This window comes from Apis cerana, linkage group LG10 (assembly GCF_029169275.1).
Source record: "Apis cerana isolate GH-2021 linkage group LG10, AcerK_1.0, whole genome shotgun sequence".
Lineage (NCBI taxonomy): Eukaryota > Metazoa > Arthropoda > Insecta > Hymenoptera > Apidae > Apis > Apis cerana.
The window spans coordinates 10,517,237-10,537,968 of record NC_083861.1 but is presented as its reverse complement, the minus strand read 5'-3'; the positions used below and the strand labels follow the sequence as shown (position 1 = coordinate 10,537,968).

The window sequence follows — 20,732 nt, the reverse complement described above, 5'->3', positions numbered from 1 at the left end:
TATATCCTCGAGCATATTTTTCATTATGGACGAGTATAGACGAAGAGAATAAATGGTAGGAGAGAGATAGAGATAGAGTAAAAATATTGAAATCAGCGCCATCTCCAGAGTGCCGCAAATGAAACATATAAAGTAAAGACAGAAAATAATAAGAGAAGGATAGAGATACAGTAAGAATTAATCATTACCGCCATCTCTTAGATACCAAAAATAGAAGAATCATTATAAAAATTATAAAAGTATTCAAGAGATGGCGTTCATCTTCAATTCTTTTATTCTACTTTATCCTGCTTATAAGTACTCCTGGCTCTTAAGAGATGGCACTGATGATTGATTCTTATCTCTATCTTTTTCTTATTATTTTCTATCCTTATATATTGAGTTTCATTTACGGCACTCTGAAGATGGCGCTGATTTCAGAATTTTTATTCTATCTCTGTCCTTCTCTTACTATTTTATTCTTCTTATCTTTACTTTTGGCGCATAATTAGAAATTACGGGATGGATAGAATTATTTATTAATGTTATAATTTATGTTATTATATGTTATTTTTAATTTATTAAAATTTATTATTTTAAGATTATTTTTATATATAAGAAAAAAATACTATAGCTTGATATAACTTATAAATTTTTATCTTTTTCAATTAACCCTCTGAATATATAATAACAATCGATATATCGCAATGAAAATTATAAACAAATAAAAATTATAAATAATTAATTATATGTATGAATTTTTCTTTCCATTATCTTTCAACTTTCCTTTTATTTAAGTATAAGTATTTTCCATATTTGAAATTAATAATTGTAATTGTTTCAATTCTTCTGTTATTACTATAAAAGTTTGCAAATTTTTTTATTACAAACAGCTATAGGAAATATATCGTACTAATTATGATATATAGGATACACGAAAAAAAATTGCTAACGTATCAATTACAAATTGTCCGTATATTTGACTTTACTAATAGTAATAATAGTAGTAATTTTAATCATTGTAATCATAATATACCATGCTGATGGTCATAATGGCGTACGGATAGATAGAATAATCGCAACAATAATGCAATTATAAACTATAAAAGTAATAATTAATATAATATTAAAAAAAAAAAAAATCATCACTACCATCTTTGGGAAACAATGTGCAAGATGATAAAAGTAAAAATAATGGATGGAACATAGTATTAACCAAAGGAACCGAAAGTGACGAAAAGAATAAGAGGAATTCTTGCACGAAATTAAACCGCGAATCCGTTACAGGTAGCAATATTATCATTATAATATTGGAATCCCTATTATTTGTAAATGACCGTCCATACGTGTAGCATTCACTAAAAATTCTATTTTCTCTCTCTTACTCGCATACTCTCGCGCGCGCGCAATTGTTTATCACTCCCTGTTCCTTTCCTTCCATCCCAGCGCAATAGAAACTCTTTTTCTCGTTCAAAAAAACAGTCTTTCGTTGCACTAGCTAGATGTCCTCCTCTTTGCATCTAACCTTATTATGAATGCGTTTTTTCCGATGTTTCGATGTTCAAAATAAAAAAAATCATTAGAAATTAAACATTATATGCAAGAACATCGTAAAAATGTTTTGAAACGCATTCAAATAAATAAGTATGACGTATTGATCATTTATCACATACCACGTCATATATTTATTTATGTACAAATAAATAAATGAGTGTACATTAAGTATTTTTTTATCAGAATTCAGAACTTGCCCTAATTGATACATTATTGCTGCAGATTTTTTTTATTTTTTTTTAGTTGAAATAATACATCAACCAAATATTCAACGTTTACTCTTCTAAGCAATAAAAAATAATTTTACACGTATACACCCTCATATTATGAAATTACAATTTTACAATTATTCAACAGTTTAGACGAAGTGCTTATTATATGTAACAAATATTTTATACACGATTTATATTAATGATTCAATGCAATTATAAAAGAAAAGTTAACGTTAAATTACATAACGATTCTTATCTCAATTTAAATTTGATACGAAGTTGAAAATGTTTGAAAATAAACTCATCTAAATTACACATAGAACTATTCAAACTAAAATTATCTCTAGTGGAAAGTTCTGTGTAAAATATTCTTATTCAAAATTATAAAATATATTTGCGATATACATATAATTATGTTTTAATAATTAAAGCCACAATTTTAACGTATGACGTTTATAATTCAATTCGATCAATAAAATTGTCCATTAAATTATGAATTTATGGATAAATAATAATCATTAATTTGTACAGTATTGAACGAGTAATAAAAAAAAAAAAAAAGAAAATATTATTTTCCTATGCATATCGCCTTATCAAGATTGTTCTTTATTTAAATATTGAACGCGTTTCTATGATTATTTATAAAAAATATGCGACTGTATTCGATCGAATATCTTTCGCAAAGAGGAGGGTGCAAGTTAAACATAAAAAGTATATTAAATCTTAGAAAAAATAATGAAATAGAAAAATGTTTTCTTTGCACCTTATCACTTTACGTCTCAAAAACTGCTAACATAAATCTACTCGTAAAAATGCAATTTATCCAACGCCACAAATTACATCGTCGTGATATTATCGTCATCGCCATTATCTTAAATTGCAAGAAGTAGGACATACGAATCCATCGATTACTACAAACTATACAGTTAATAACATTAGTAATTATTTTTCTTATTCCTAATTTTAGTTATAACATTTTAGTCCATCGCTATTTTTCTATTATTTTACTGTTAAAAACAATATTATTCTCCCATTTTAAAAGATCTTATGTAAACTTGATGCAATAATATGTACGATTACATTTAACTGTATATCATGGGAGAAATCTTTTCGAAGAATGATATTATTACGTCAATTATAATAATCTTTATAAATGTGGAAAAAAAATACATTCAATCAAAAATTAGTTTTAAAAACATACATTACACACACCCCCTTGCATACATTGCTCCTATTTTCAATTTGCGCGCGCGTCCTCTCTATATTCTCTCTTTCTCGAAATGTAAATCGCAAAAATCCATTCACACTGCATTTTGCTCGCGTATTTGCACTTACAACTATCGAGACAGTTCATATTTCTTTTATTACCATAGAAAAATTCAGCCACTTGTTACAAACTTATTACGAAAAATTTTTTTTTTTTGTTTATATAGATAAAAGCATCGATATTGCACAATTTTTTGCACTTATTAAAACAATACAGTATAATAATTTCTGTTACGAATCGCTAATAACTTATTATTTATACAATTTCAAAGTTATTTCGGAAGATTCGATTTACTTTGGACTCATTCGTCTTGACTTTAAAATTATTTTATGATATATATATATATTTTTTTTGTTTATTTAAATACACCTTTTAAATATGAAAAAAAATTTTTTAATAATAATGACATTCAAATATTGGCAAAACATAATGAATTATTACTCGGTATAATAATGGTTTGTGCATATATTTTATTCTTATTTATTTTCCTCTGTCGAGAGGCATATTACCGTAAAGAAGGAACCATTTTTTTCTCTCATATGCTAAGTTGCATAACGAAAAATGAATAGTTAAAAAAGGACAAAAATTTTCGTACGAAATTATTTAAAAATAACAAATTCGCTTGTAAACTTTGCAAAAACAATTGAAAATATTGTTGAGATATTTTATTGAATGTTTGATATTTTTTTATTAATGTGCAATTACTCGAGCAAACATATCGATATAGATTATAATGGTCTTGTGGATAAAAATGATAATAGTTATGGTGGAGGTGATGATGATGATGATGGTAATAGTGATGGTGATGACGTTGACGATGACGATAACAATGTTGACGTCGCCTACGACGACGACGACGACGATGATAACGAAGAAGACGAAGAAGACGACGACGACGAAGACGACGTCGACGATAATAATGATAATAATGACAATTGTAATAAGATTGAAAATGATATTGATAATGTTGTTGACTCCAATATGAACATTGCTTGCTTTCCATGGCCTTAAATCCTGGCAGTGAAAAACGAATTAACATGAATGGCGATGATGCGTATCTCGATATACGAGAAAGATTTTGTGTCCTTATTCGTAAAGATAATTTGAGGGCCAGATTTGGCCATATTCGGGATCACCAGTTAGCCATGCCAGGTTTATTTAATGTCATGAAGTAAATCTGGCACGCACTTCCGCCTTTAGCTGACGAGAAAAATACCTAAAATAACCGAATAGTAAAAATATTTAAAAATACATTTAAAAAATTGTTAAATTATATCATTGCAAATATTCACGCATACCTTATCATTACGCTCGCAAAGGAACTTGAGCCGTTGAGCTTTCTTGTGCATGAACACACCATCAAGGTGTCCGCTTTCTACGCTTCTAATCTCAATAGCTTTGTTACCCCAGCCCATAATTTGTCCTGTACCGATATATGCAACACTAGTGGGCATTTCACCCCATTGAAGAACCATGGTTTTGGATAATCTACCATAAGTATTCACGTATACACCCTCATTATCGTAACATAACAGTAATTGCATGCCGTTACTGTTTGGTAATGCAACGATACAATGTGGACAAATGGGGCCTTGAGTCTATGATTAAAAACAAATGTTTCGACAATAAATTCATGAATAAAGATTAATTATTTTAATAAATATTATTTACTCACATGTTTTGGCAGATAAATATCATAAACCGTAGCAGAATCCAAATCAACAGCGTGAAAACCATCGGCGCTACCATAAATAACTTTCAATCTAGAACCCTCTTCTATAGTAAGATCGACAAGTAATGGTCTGTGTGCAAGTTCACTAAACGATTTAAACGCCATGAATTTGTGATAAGGTTTCGGAGCCCAAGCATAAATTTCTATCGAATCTTTCAATGCAATGACAAGAAATTTTATTCTTTCGTATTTGACTATCTTAAAATGTACCGCACCCTGAAGATCTCCAACATTAATCCAGCCATTGCGCCGTTCAACTTGCTACAATAATATCGAATACTATTAATATCTATTAATTGCAATTTAATATATAATTACAATAATATGTAACAGATCAAGAAACATAAAACTTACATCACTATGTCCATCCGTTCGCAAAATTTTACTCTTAAGCCAAGAAAGATAATATACCCGTACTCTATTCTTTTTTCCACTAATTGTAACCAAAATATTTTGTCCTTCAAGAACTTCCATTTGTTGAAATCGTCTTCTACTTATTAACTGATATACTTTTCCTTGACCACTTCTATCCAATAACACAAGGCCATTTTCGGTACCAATTAATAAATTTACTCCTGCAAATATTGTACTGATCATTAAGAGTCTTCTTAAGAAGATATGTATGTGTATATTCATGTAATGCATTTATACCCCAAAGCGCAGCACAAAGAATTTCACTGTTGAATCGTTTCTTGTATTTGCGTATTTCAGGTGTATCAGATGTAAGGTCATGACTGGTCGGTGTCACATTAACATTTACATGAGATTCCCTTCTAGCTGGTCCCGCACCAAATCCAAAGGTCAAGAAAGATCTCTGTTTCTGTTGATGTGCAAGTAGTTGTGGTGATTTAACTGCTTGCCGATACTGCAACAAAAAGTATCTTAAAGTTAAACTGGAATATATGAAACTAGAATAGAATAGAAATTAAACCGTTAAGAAATATATATATATATATGTTTTATATATATATATATATGTTATTATAATTGATAATGCAATCAAGACACAAAGTACGATAATTGATAGAATATATTGATTAAAATAAAAAATAGAATATAAATATATCTAATGAGGTGATAACATGCAATAAAAGAAATAGAAGATATTTATTAAAATTATAGAAACACAAAAGTTTTTCAAGACAATTTGAAGCAAATAACGAATATATGTATATTAACGAATATTTCATATACTACAAATAAATGTAAAAAAAAAAAAAAATATTAAAAATACTACTTGAAAGCAAAACAAGATTTAAGTTCCAATACATTCCTTTATACATTTCCAAGAATCTAAAATTGATGTAGTTTAAGAAACATAAAAGAAATAATAAAAAATTAGAATAAACAAGGAAGACAGATCACAAACCTAAGAAGGATGAAAAAGTGAACAAGCAAGTGAGAGATAAAAAGAAAAAGAGAAAGGGAGAGGTGAAGGAAAGAGAAGCTATGTGAATAATGTTTGAATTAGAGATTGGTTCCATTCTAAGAGATATCCATTCTAAGGAAAGGACCCGCAAAACCAAAACGAGTGTACGACGAAGTAATAATAAATAAGAATGTTTGTCATTCCATGCATGTTGCACGGTGAATAGTTAATATAAAAAAAAAACAAAAAATAAAAAAAATTAATAAAAAAAAAAATTAGAAAATTTCGTTGCGTTTTTTTTTCTTGTTTCCTTTGCACACAAGAGATAATATCCTTCTATAAGAGGAGGCAAAAGCAACACTGAACTAAATTCGATATCGAATGAATACTTACATGATAATTAGTATTGGGATTGGGATGGTCAGTAGAAAGGGCCTTGCTCTTCGGATTAGAGCTCCCACGCGTCCCACAACACACAACAGAATCCTTAATTAGTCACGCTGACAAACGTAATGGGACTATTTTGCGCGGATTTTTGCGCATAATAAAAAAAAACATAAGTACATATAATAGTGTAATGATTTAATAATTTCTAACAATTGATCATAAATTCGTATTTTTTTTTTCTTTTGTTTTAAATTAGTAAAAATCGTTACACTCTATTCTTCTTTTTCGCTTCGTCTAAAAATCGATAAATAAGCCTCGATCGACACTTTCGCTCGATATCAACTTTTATACTCGTTTCTACTTATCTAGAATCGATCCTCATGGGACATATCATAAGACCCTGTGTAAAATTAGAAACACCTGTGTGTTCTATTGTGCGAAAAATTCTGTTCCAAATCCAAGATGTTCATATCCAAACATCTTTCTCTCCTTATAAGCAAAATAACGGGATTGCATCGCGGAGAGCATAGAAGTGGAAACGCGTGAGATGTCCTACCAACTTCAACAAAGTTTTAGAACAGAAAGGTGAAAGAGGTGCTTGAGAAATATCAGTCATTGGCAGGCACTAGTCTAAAGTATAATACAAAAAAAAAAAATCGCAAAATAAAACGAAGCGATAATATAAATATAAATCGATAAATTTAAAATAAAAATATTAGAAGCAATGAGAGAATTGTGATACTCTGCCAAAACTCTATTATTTTTATTATTTTTTTTCCTTAAAATGTATGGAATCATATTGTAAAATTACATCATTTTCGAATAATTTATCCTTGCAAAATTATTGCGAACTAATCAAAATCAAAAAAGGAATAATCCACCATTAACGAAATGATATTCTACAAGTTGAGGAACTCTAAACAGAATTAACGAACTATGTATAGAGTTGGACTACATTTAATTATATTCGGTTTGAAACATTAAGATAAAGAATATTGTAAATATTCGTTATATCGTAAGAATAATCGAAACAATATTAGAAAAATGGAAGAAAAACAATATTTAAAAAATGGACCCTTGTCCTATATCTATCATACTTCTATACTTTCCTATACCAATCGTATATACTAAAAAAACTATGAATCACATATTAAAGCTCGCTATCGATGACTACAAAAAAAATGAAATAAAAGCAACAACAATTTCAATTCGTCTCTTTCGAAATATTTATTATTATTTATATATATATATATAAAAAAAAAGAAAGAAAGAAAGAAAGTGCATCAAAAGCGAAGCAAAGAAAAAAAAAATCGATCGATCTTAAGGTGCAAAACTATACAATGATGAAATAAGAAAAAGACAAGATCTCGAAATGCGATCAATTATGCTGTTGCTTTTAATCTAAATAATACCGTACTTTGTCAACATTTTTTCAGAATCTTTTTTTTTTTTTTCTTCACCCTTTTTTTCTCTCTTAAAATATCTCTTGGTGGTGATGACTGTCATGCTTATGTAAATATTTTCTTATAGATATTATATAATATGTCGTGTGAAACAGGTCATAGGGACACGCGTGGAACACGTTAACACTATGAAGAGTAACACAAAAAAATCAGCGATCATTGGACAATCAACGAGATCCCCATTTATAGATAGCATTTGAACATTGTGAAACGAGTCTGAATGCGTGGAAATTTTGCACATTCGCGTATACATATAAATGGAGAAGATGAAAAAAAAAAAAAATATAGAAAGAGAATGGAAAGAAATGTATGTTTATGTACATTTTTTTTTCGTGGAAAAATATGTATCTAACCTCTTCACTTGTTGTCTTGTCCTGTCGTTGGCCAGGTGACGAGGTGAGGAGATCCGGTAACACGGAGCTTGGTCGAGATCCAGGGGATGAATCCGACCTCTGGAAGTCACCACCGCTGCCTCCGCCTCTCGAACGATCACCGCTTTCTCGATTCTACAAAAACATGGATTAATATTTTAAGTGGTAGCCGATGTTAGTACGTGAAGAAAATAGTGGAAAGAATCAAAGAAAAAAAAAAAAATATCTGCTGAAAATTTGAAACCTGAATTCTTTTTTTTTTTTTTTTTAAATCTATTTTATTTACTAATTTAAAGTGGATCTTAAATTTTTGCTCAAATTCTTCTTCTATTAAATATGAAAAGTAGTAAGTAGGAAACTCTAAAAGAGTTTTGTTTTTTATAGAAAAAAGAGTTTTTTTGTAGAATAAAATTCAGGTTTTGATAAAAAAAAAAAAACAAGCGATGAAATCAACGAATATTTTGAAGATCGAATTGAGTAATAGGCGAAGAAAAAGAAGAAGAAGAAGAAGAAGAATACAGAACGAAAGGGAAAGGAGAAATGATGAAATTATGGATAAATGGGGTGAAGAAGAGAGAATTGATCGAAGACAAGCGAAACACTTAAAAAGAAAAAAAAAATACAATAAAGAAAATAAATAAATGCACAAGGAAGCAACAGAGTAAGGTAATTCACTAAATAAAGTAACTTAATTAGTTTAACAAGTCTATATATCGATGAAAAAATATCTATAAATATAAAAAATGAATGGATTACTTGAACACTCGAGTTTCAATAGTACTCGTACGATAAAAAAAATATTTTATACTTGCAAGAGAAAATATTTTAACTCACACGCTATGATAAAATTTATACGAAAAATAATTCTTAGAAAAATAATTTGAAACGTATTTTTTATTATCGGCTGTAATATTTTTCCAACTTCAAATTTTAAGGATTATTTTCACTCCTTCGACGCGAATGACAACTGACTAAAAAAATATAAGAGTCGATTATTTTTTTTGAGAAATATTTTTCAAAATTTATTTATCAAAATTTAATAACGCGTGAGTTGTACATTTTTCCCTTGTTGTAAACGTAAAATATTACTCGAAATCTAAATGAAATTCATGCACGCTAATTAACATGAATGAATTCGTAATAAAATTCTTCGTTTTCATTCGTCTACTCTATATAAAGAAAAAAAAAACAAACAAACAAACAAACATATAAAAGTACACACTTTCTAAGATAATAAATGGAAGCAGGGGATAAGCAATTTGAGGGTGATTTTTGTACATATATTCGTAACATTAGCAAAAAGCGTGCAACAAGGTGATATATAATATTTTGTTGTACATATTTTATATTTTCGAGTTTTTTAATTATTGCGTTCATAGTTTTAATTATTTTAAACTAAATATATATATATATATATGTATATCATCCTTTAACGCAATATACACATTACTTAAGATATTACACATCTTACTGTCACCGTATATACTTTATTTTCCAGCACAATATAAACGAGAAGAATGACACTGCTAATCTGGTATACAGTCACGTGTACGGCTAAAATTCGATGAGATATAAAGTAAAGTTAAACTTGATCGCAAAAAATACGTTTGGTGAGATGAAACACGCATAAATTAAGAGTACGTTTGAAAATTGACAATAAATAGTATAACGAGTTCTTCGTTTATTTTTTCGTTTTTTTTTTATGTATAATTATCATAGTATCAATTATTTAAAATCTATTACGCGTGTAATTTGATTGGCTAAAATCAGAGATCGTATGGCGAACACATAACAAATAATTCTAGCGTCAAGTGTTTTAGCAGAAGCACACAAAAAAATTGTCAATTTTCTGCAATTATATGGTAGAGATTTTATAAAGTTAACATTAATTGAAAACACAATTTCATACCATGCCCAAAAAAACACATTGAATTGAAAAAAAAAAATAAAAAATAAATAAATAAAGCATGCTTGGCACATGCTGCGATATAGCAATATAAAAAACATATATTATCACATGTATCAAATCAAATTAAGCATCATGCAAGACAATAAAGTCTCAATCATGATTTTATAGTTTGAATACTACCACAAAAATCTTTGCAAGCTAAATATACATTTATGCATCTGACATGTAACATAAAAGTGTGTACACGCACACACGCAATAGCAGTTTATACTCTTTGAAATTTCTTCTTTAACATACACACACATACACACATATTTGCACATAATAATTTCCCATTTTCTTTACTTGTAGATGAATTTTTTTTATAATAATCACAATTTTTTACGTTTTTCAAATAATTGTAAGATATTGTTAACGGAATAAACCTATAAAATTTATATCGATGATTAACGCAGTGCTGTCCAAATTTCACTCACGAGAAAATCAAAATTATCTTGATTTTTTATCTTAAGAGAAAGAAATTAAAACATTAGTTACGTGTCTGATTTATATAAGTTTATAATTTCAAATATGTTATACGTTATATTAAGAAAAATTTGTTAAGTAAAGAAACTTGTATCAATTATTTCGTAAAAAAAAATTGTTTTTATCTTCTTAAATCTTATTTATATCGTTATCCTCGTCATTTGTTTTTTCTAAAATTGCATTGAAATTTGATATTTAAATCCAAATCATAAATTTTGTAAAATCTAGAAATCCTAAAAAAATAAATAATCTCGGAAATAAATAAGCCATTTTCATTTCTTGAACTACGAAGCATATCACCGTCACTCTACGTAACTATGGAATATATAAATAAATACCTCTACTTAATGTACCTTCAATGGACAGCACTGAATTAATGGTTTCCATTCCCATCCTTTCTTCCCATTTATTTTTTCTATAGATATAAAGAGAATAATCTTTATATTTAAGAGAATATTCACATAACGATTAGTATCGCTCTGTTCGTTTGTTTGTAAAACTGTTTCGAATTGAAAAGCTTGAATATGCATGCATTACATTTTTGAATAATTGACATGTTATATTAACATTATAAAATAAATTAAAAAAAAAGAAAAAGAAAAAGAAAAAAATTATCGAAAAATTTTCATTCATTAACTAGAATCGTACATGCAAGAAAGTAACAGAACAACACTTGATCGCTATATCCTCGTAAGATTTTCACAAGGATATATGTAAAATATAAATGAAATATTTTTAAATAATGACAAATTCGAACGATCGATCGTAGATTCCAGAGCAACACAATTTTATTCACCCTGTGTACCGAGAAAACTATCAATTAATTTCATACGAAATTGACTTAAATAAAATGCGAAACAACATTTAACCTAAAAATCAATCGTCATTGATTTCATCACAAATGTCTTTTACGCATAAAAAAATCTTCAAATTTAATAATAATAATTTGACAATTATGTCACCTATTTGTATATTTGTATCAGAATTAGAATATTGTAAAAATTGTAGAAATATTTTGATCGATAACAATTACCGTGTTGCCTTGTTAACTTAACGAAAAGAGTCGAGGATGAAAAAAGAAGAAGAAAAATGAAAAAGTGACGTGAAATTAACGTTGAACCTATACATAGATATGCGTGACGTGAAAATAATGAAAATGACGTAGACATACGGTAGAAACACTTTTATAAATATTTTTTTAACTGCTCTTATTCTTTTTTTTTTCTTTCGGAATCCCGCGACGTTTCGCTGCGACGATCGTAGGAATATTAGCAGTTTCCCTTCACACGTTGGTAATGTAGAAACAAGACGAATATATCCTCAAAGAAATTCCATGCGGTTAATCCTTCTCTCTCTCTCTCAGCCAATGGAATTCGAAAATATAACGATAGATATATCGTTGTAACAATACGATTTCGTATTTTCTGCATTGCATTAAATATTCGTAGATCACTCGAAAGGAAGGAAAGGATTAGTTCCAAAAGAAACGGAGCGATAGTAGCAGTGGCAATAATGATGATGATGATGACGATGATTTATCCGATGATGGTAATGTTAGTGGGTGACATTGACGATACTAGAAATAGCGCGCTCTATGTTAATAGTAGTATTAGAATTCCTGAAAATGAAGCCATTCCTCTTTTCACATGTTTTTCTACGTCCAATAATGAATTCTGGTCCTTGTTAAAAATCAATGAACAATATTATTTACGATGTAAATACGAAATAATATTTTTATGGAAAAATATTATTTTGCATTGAATATTTTACGGAGATAATATTAATATTTTTGTTTGAAAAATATGTATTTACATAACGTTTCACTAACTTGTATATTGATATGTGCATATATTAATCGGTGCGTTTTTCCTTTTTCCGTTTTCTTTTCTATTTTTCTTTTGATTTCTTTTTTTACTTCTGTATTGTTTACTTCAACAATATTTATATGAATAAAATATTTTTGTATAATATATACATAATATACAAAATTTAATTAAAATTAAAATTCTATTTTTTATAAAATTTCTTTTATATTTTTCAAAATATTTTTAAAGATTTTTTTTAATGAAATTATAATTAATTAATTTTCTAATGAAGTTAGTGAAACGTTGTATAGTTTTATTAAATATCATTAGTACTTTTATAATTAGAAATTAAAATTGACAAACAATAATAAGCCATTAAGATGATATTAATAAGAATAATATTTTTGTAAGTATAAGTAGTATTGTTAGACAACAAATATAGCAATATTGTTAATAATAGCGTTAGTATTGTTAATTATAATGATAATAATAATAACAATAGGATAATAATAACTATGAAGGTATCAACAAAGTGTTATCAAAAATAAAATTTTCTGAATTTTTAACCCTTTTTTTGAATTTAATCTTCTACAATTATAATATTATTTTATATTTACTTTTCATTGGAAATTCTTTTATAATCCTCTTTATTTTATTCATTCAAAAATAAATTTGTTGAACTAAAATATGAATAAAATGCAAATTATATAACAAAGGATGATACAGAGTAAAATCAATCAAAGAAATCTCAAAATGATTAATGCGTTTAAATAATTTGAAGTGTGATAATAATAAAAAAAAAAATTATTCTGTACGAACAACAAAACAAAAAGCGAGAAAAGATAAGTTTCGTTAATAATATGAAAATGTTTTCTTTACTGTGTTAGAATTATTATAACGATATTAAAACACTATAATTAATATGAATATATTGTTAATTCCATTGTACCAGATATATAAATTATTCAAATTCTCTAACGTTCCTCTATAAAGCTTTGTGCGACCTTATTCGAATGAGTAATCTAGTAAAAATAGTAGGAGAGTAATACTGGTAACAGAATATACTGATAGCGCTAATAGTTGTATCCTACTGAGTGTCTGTAAATCTGTAGAAATAATAAAAACAGGAAAGGTAATAAGGAAATGCGCCTAGAATTCGAGCGTAGCTGACTAGCTTTCTATATCGATTTTTGTAATAATATGCCGTTAGATATTTGGAAAAGAAAAGGATGTAAAGGTTCGATGATAAAATATGCCTGTCGATCTTAGTTTCCAAAATAATTCGAAAATCAAATCTAGTTATCGAATTATTTATTTATTACAAAAAAAAAAAAAAAAAAAAGAAAGAAAGAAAGAAAGAAGCATCAACCAAAATTCATTATAGGGTGCAAATATATTTTAAAAGTTAAAATTAATTTTTTTTTACCAATAGAGGTCACGTTGAGCGTGAAAGTTACAGCCACTCTCAACGCAATGTTTACAATACGAGCGGTACACTCTTAAAAACAAAAAGAAAAGAGAAAGAGAAAGAGAAAAGAAAACATCGTCACCCACTTTCGATGCAACGAAACAAAAAATTATTCTTTTGAAACATCGACAGACACTTGGCAAGGAAGATGATGATCGTTGGCGAAAAATAACATTAGGATGTCGAAGTTGGTACGCGACGGACAGAGAATAAAATCGAAGGTAGAGAATAAAAGGTGATGCAAATAGGTATATAATATATCTGTCAGGCAAGCACACAGGCAGGGCTGATAGGGGGGACTGACCTGGGTGACAATGGGGCTGTACTCGCTAGCCGTTGTACTGGCCGTAGATTTAATCGTTCCCGCTTCGTCAACCGCGGCGGAAACCGCGTCTGATGGCCTACAACATCGTCTCCTCGCGGTGTCATCTTTATCGCGTCCAAAGTCGAGCCTTCTTGCCTCGTGCCTACTACCAAAAACGATCTCGCTCTCGGTTTTCTCCCTTCTAGGCCTCTGAACACCGTCACGACCGAACGAGAAGTCTGTAAGGACCGGCTCACCGGCGCTCACAGCGTTCCCCTTTTTCCCGGCGATACCGGCAACGCTTATCTCGCTGCCACGCCTGTTACCGCTCGAGAATATGCTCGATCTCGAGGAGTCTGACTTCTGTAAGTATGCAGAGTGTCTCGCGGATGGGAAAAAGTCGGAATTCTCACGGCGGAAAGCGCGTGCAAAAGCGCTGGACGTGTTGCCAAGCTTCGAGTCGCTCTCTTGCCGTCTGTGCACCGCTTTCAACTGCTGTTGCTGATGCTTTTGATGATGCTGTTGCTGATTATCGTACTTTCTGCGAGATGATAATTGCTCCTGCCTCTTTAACGTTTTCTCCGTGGACGAGGAGGAAAGGTGATTCTCGTTAACGGAGGAGGGGGGCTTGTTGTTCGCCTCCGCGCTCGACGACGACTCTTGCGAGGATTCTTGCTGTTTCATTTTATCCAATCGTTCGTTAAAACCTTGGAAAAAACGGGTGAAATCCCACTCTTTGAGCAGGAGTTGCTCCTCAGCCTCGGAGCGCCGGTTGTTGTTGTTGTTGTTGTTGGTGGTGGTGGTGGTAGTGGTGTTGGTGTTGGTGTTGATGTTCGCCGTGCGATCGTCTGACATCTGACTAAGTTTCTAAGGGAGGCGTTCGGACGAGGACGGTAAACAAAAAATGACAACAAAAAAAAAAAAGAAAAGAAGAGAAGAGAAGAGAAAAAAACATTCGCACGAAAAGAAGAAAATGATTGGCGTGCGGTTATACATAACGCGGGCTAGGCTGTGATATGTATGTATATATATATATATGGGGGCAGTGCATTGCGATCAAGTGTAATTATATCAACCGGTCAAATGTATATTCATTTCTCTAACGTATTGGTGGCACACGTTGCACACGAAGCAATATATAATATAAAATATCTACTATATATATATGTATATATATATACACGTGTATATATAGTTTGTAAAAATATATCACGCGATATTATCGATATAAGAAACATACTACGACACATGAAGCTACATGGACTCATTTATCCAACTTTATTGGAAGGAATCATCGTTCAAACAAAGTTGAAAAAAATTTGAATTATTCGTTCGGCTTAAATTACACTGAATGCAAACGTTAATTAATATCTTTTTACGATATATATACAATTATCAAATCTGTGGTTCTACTCTTTATACACATCGTGTGGTATCTTGTCAACCAAATCACGATGATTTCGCCGATTGTTTTTCCTCTTTTTATATTTATATTCTTTGTACATTTTGTTTTAATCTCTTAACGCTGGAATGGTGACAGAATACGTACAACGATAAACACATAAGTAATCAATCGTGTCGTATGAAAACAACTTAAACATACAAACAACGCATTGTTAAGATCATATTCAAATTGCAGAAGAATAATAATGGATAAGTAAATTTTTTTTTCCTTTTTTGACTTATTTTCGACTTATTAATAAACATACAACACAACAGAGAGATATATCTATAAAAAGGGGAAATGGAAATACAATGCAATCGTTCGTATTTTTTTTTTTCTTTCTTTCTTTCTTCCACTTCTATTTAAATTCGATTTCGACGATATTAAAACATGTTTAAGAATGAGAGAATTTAAAAAAAAAAAATATACATGGACCGCTTTATATGAGAATGATAAATAAAGAGACATAAGAGTAAAAAAATATTACATTCAAACCGAATACGAAGATCGATCGATCCGTATCTCATTATCAATACACATAGAAAACAACAAGAAGGCGCTAAAAAATGTTACGTTGACTTGCAATTTGCGTTTACGCATAATTAGACGACAATCACTTACCCGTTTCATGACTAGCGTACGATCTCCTGATTCTTCTTCGTCGGGGGTTGGTGGAAGTGGCCGATTCGGTGCTCCACCTGTAAATACAAAGTAAAATATAACTACGCATATATGAGTTCATAACTGTAATTTTTACAATGATATTTCAATTTTATAGAATAAAAGTTTATAAAAAAAATTTTGTTTTTATATCTTTCTTAAAAATTTCTATATCTATATCTATATATTTATTATATTTATACAGGGTGGGGCCCTGTATAAATATAAATTGTTTTTTTCGAAATTATTAGATATTGATATGCTTTTTTTTTCTCAAATTAGATTAGTTCCGATATCGATGTAATATATATATATATCGATATCTTTCCTTGTTTCAGTTGAAATCAGTTCTTTGCTCAAGCATATTTATCCTCGTAAACGCTTAAGCGTGCAATATTGTACTGTCCTCTTCAATTATAATATTCTATTCAATACAAAACATATGAGAAAACTGAATAGAGAAAAATATTAAAAAATTAATTGTTCGATGTCCTACCTTTCGGCTTACCTTCGAGGTGCGAGTTCTGAGCATTGTGCGACGATGTCGACGATGGATCCGCGGATGGTCTGAAAGGAGAAAATTCGGGTCTGCAGCAACGGGAATAGAAATGATGGTCGTAATGGCGTACGAACGAATGCGTTGTGTGCGTTGCGATGGCGATGCGAAGACGACGATTCGAAGCGACATGTTGAAGCGTAATGAAAGATGAAATCAAACAAAACAACATTAGTAAGATTAATTTAACTATTACCCATGAAATACATAAAAATATAAAGTATACATATGGCTCCTCGAATTTTGACTAATTAGTTCTCAACATTAGAAGCCTTGTTGAAAAGTGGCATCCCAATATGGTTTTGAACAGGAGTATCAATCTGTTTGACAATGACATAACAATGTAATTGAATATTTAGAAAAATTTTCAAAATAAATAAATAAGTAAATATATATGATGATAGACAAAAAAACAAATAACATGAACAAGACAGATATTTCTCTTTATAATAATACTAATTGAAGATAATTATTACTTAATTAATCATTATGAAATATATTTTTTATTATTATTTATATATTATTATATTATTTTTAAAAACATTCAATTACTGAACTCTTCTTTCATTATTATTAAATTTAAAATGTTTTGTATTATATAAATATTTTGGAATAGAATTAATTCAATTTATATTACTTTAAATTGAAATTTAATTTGAAAATTGAAACAGATTGTATTCGAAATTCAAAGACTTACTATAACTATAAGTATTTTGAGTTTCTTATTTACTATTTCAAATTTCTCATACAATTTTTTCTAATAAATAAAATAAATAAGTATTTAATTTACTTTCTATAAGTAAATTAAATAACAATTTAAATATATACTTGTTCTTAAATTATAGTATTATACTGTTGTTTTGTAAGTTAACCAAATAATGAATACAAATATAAACTATATCTTTTTTTATTAGAAATGAAAAGTAATATTTATGATAAATGTTATTTAATGAATGAAGGATTAATCGTTGAACGTATATTTTATCCATTTTCAAATATATAATATAAATCTTCGACTTACAAAGGTTTTGGTGGATCACTGGCAAGTAATGTACCATCATTCCTCGCATTATTTCCTCCTGCATCTTCGAGGTCATCATCACTATCGCTTTCAACGGATAAAGCCTATAAAAAAAAAGAAATATTTTTGAACTTAATATAATGTAATTCATTCTTTACGTAATAAAATAATCATCACAATAAATACTATGTACTAACACTAACTATTAACTGGAATTCAAAAAAAAAAAAGAAAGAAAAATTACATTATGGTATACATAAGAATATAATACTTACTTGATCGAGTATACTGGAAGACTGTGGCATTTGTTTATTGTTTTGGTCATTACTGCTCGCAGGCTGACCGGAATTCGATGTTGATGATGGAGCCTTATGCTGCCTGTTTGGCCTTGGCGGGGCCTCTGGGCCCTGTGACACACCAAGCTCGTTGAGTTGAGCGGCCAGCATGTCCAAGTCCTACCACCCACACACACACACGCACAACCCCGTTAGTCACTGTTCCGAAACACCTCCAACAATTGTTTAAAAGCCGCCACCAATTAGCCAGGCGAAGCAGATGCAGAGGTACAATATATATATATACGAACTATTTCTATTCCTTTTGATTATGTTTTGAGATCAAAATTATTAAAAAATTGCTTCATTTTTTTGTATAATTTTTTGTATATGATGGATTAACAAATGGACAGACATATATAGACAATTATTACATAAAATATATTTTCCAATGCAGTTAGATAACAACATAAACCAAAAGGACACTGACAAACACATTTATTTCCCTGTTAAATAATAAATATGTTACGTTTTTATTACATTAAAATGTGATGAGTGAAATTTTAGGTTATTTAAAATATTATTTCTGAATTAACTTATACGTATCTTGGTATACAATATGTGTCGTGTTTTATACATTTAATGCAAACATGTATTGCGTTTAATGCATTTAAAGCAGTACATAATCGATTTTCTTGGAAGCATACATTCAGGTAATTTGTCTGAAGCATTCAAAAATGTTGTATTATTTTTAAATATAATAGGAACTAAACACGATAGGAATAAATAATACACATTTAATAAAGATGAAATTTAGAAATCATTTGATTGTTTCTGTATAAAAATAAACCAAGCAAATTATTTAGTAATACCAAAAAGAGTATATCACAGCCGCGTGTAACTTGTTTTATAAAATTGCACGTATGGATAATTAAAAATGTTACGCGTAGGGAGAAGAATACATGTCACTGTATTATGTATAAATGTAAAAAAATGAGAATGTAAAGAGAAAAATAAGTGTATGTGTTTCTTACCTCTGGTTTCCTTGGAGGCAGCTACGGTACGTGTGAACATGGAAAAAAAACAAAAACCGAATAATTTCAAATCTACGTGCAAGATGCGCGGATATGTATTTCTGTATGTATATATGTATGTGTGTGCACGCGTGTCACGTTTATAAATGCAATTAATTATACGCACGCTAGGAAATAATTATGCAATTATATTTGCATACACGCCAGCGACTCAATAGCAAAATAGAAGAAAACTCTGCGTGCTACTGATAAAAATATGTATTTGTTTATAAAAATGTAGCAAAAGAAAAATATAAAAATATATATTTATATATACAGTGTGTTTGATTTAAATAGCAATAATTAAATATCTCAAAAAATACAAATACAATGCCTTTCACATCTTTTGAGAAATTTAACAATTGCCATTTAAACCAAATACGCTATATGTATATTGCAAAATATATACAAAATACACTAAGTTAATGAGAGGCAGCAAGAAGGCAAAGTAGGGTAAAAACAGCATGTGCTTGTCTACAATCTTTATAAATTAGATTGAATCATTCAATGTTAGAATCTGCTATTATGACTAATCTTAATAATAGCATTAGTAAATATCTGAAAAAAAGATATTTCTTAAAAGAATAATTGTCATAAACAATTCTAACGATAAATGATTCATTTTATATATTTTATTGGCATAAAATAAGTGCGAAAGAAGAAGTTGCAATACGGAAATAAAGAGAAATAAAAAACAATAAAAACTTACCATAGGCTTAAAAACATGACTGTTTCTTTGTGATGCTGATTGTCCACCAGATCCTCCACTACCACCTCCACCAATAAGAGGTTGATGATTGGAGGGTGGTGTCGAAACTTTATGAGGTTGTCGTGGATCATCTCTAGGTGTTGGAGGTAATGGTCGAGACGGTGGTTGTGGATCTGGAACTACTATACAGCACAAAATAATTATGTAACATTTAAGAAATCCGATTCGTTGTTAGAACAACGATCAACAGCAATTTCATATATAAAATGTATTTTTAGACTAAAAATAATTGATTAATGATATACTATCAAACGCACCGATTAATCTGTGTGGAATGGCAGGTCGTGCAGGTGGTCCTGGTTCTGGTATATCTCTTTGAGCTCTGCTACTGGGTTTTTCTTTACCAGCAGGTGGTTGAGGATTTACTTCTTGAGTTAAAGTTCTACCTTCCTGAATTTGCTGGAAATTTCTACGCAATGTATCACCACCAGGTGCTTGAACAATGGATGATGCTTCACCAGCCAATGCTGGTTCATCTTCTTCATTCTCACTACCACTATACCGATAATCATCTCTTTCTATATAACAAAATATAAATAAAGAAGCATCATTAAAAATTTTATTTATTATAAATGATTTCTTAAAATAT

At 29.5% G+C, this 20,732-nt stretch overlaps 1 protein-coding gene and 1 long non-coding RNA gene across 28 annotated transcripts in view; one reads left to right on the top strand and one right to left on the bottom strand.

The window, feature by feature from the left end:
• Window positions 1-935: 935 nt before the first annotated feature.
• LOC108003038 (serine/threonine-protein kinase mig-15) overlaps window positions 936-20,732 on the bottom strand; it is a 30,608-nt gene continuing 10,811 nt past the window's right edge. For 2 of the 27 annotated variants that reach the window (XM_062080409.1, XM_028669292.2), the window contains 14 exons: window positions 20,401-20,661; window positions 20,084-20,265; window positions 19,336-19,356; window positions 18,302-18,481; window positions 18,027-18,130; window positions 16,946-17,037; window positions 16,411-16,487; window positions 14,346-15,212; window positions 8,317-8,469; window positions 5,396-5,609; window positions 5,099-5,319; window positions 4,688-5,005; window positions 4,311-4,610; window positions 936-4,228 (listed from right to left, as the gene is read on the bottom strand). In XM_062080409.1, coding sequence (XP_061936393.1) covers window positions 4,145-4,228; window positions 4,311-4,610; window positions 4,688-5,005; window positions 5,099-5,319; window positions 5,396-5,609; window positions 8,317-8,469; window positions 14,346-15,212; window positions 16,411-16,487; window positions 16,946-17,037; window positions 18,027-18,130; window positions 18,302-18,481; window positions 19,336-19,356; window positions 20,084-20,265; window positions 20,401-20,661 — 3,074 coding nt within the window. In that variant the 3' untranslated portion in view covers window positions 936-4,144. The remainder of the gene's footprint in view (window positions 4,229-4,310; window positions 4,611-4,687; window positions 5,006-5,098; window positions 5,320-5,395; window positions 5,610-8,316; window positions 8,470-14,345; window positions 15,213-16,410; window positions 16,488-16,945; window positions 17,038-18,026; window positions 18,131-18,301; window positions 18,482-19,335; window positions 19,357-20,083; window positions 20,266-20,400; window positions 20,662-20,732) is intronic. The other 25 variants (XM_062080416.1, XM_062080411.1, XM_062080412.1 and 22 more) reach the window with 25 other exon arrangements.
• On the top strand, window positions 16,786-20,700 carry LOC133666776 (uncharacterized). The gene is made up of 2 exons (XR_009831409.1): window positions 16,786-17,179; window positions 18,364-20,700. It is a non-coding gene; the product is annotated as an uncharacterized LOC133666776 (long non-coding RNA).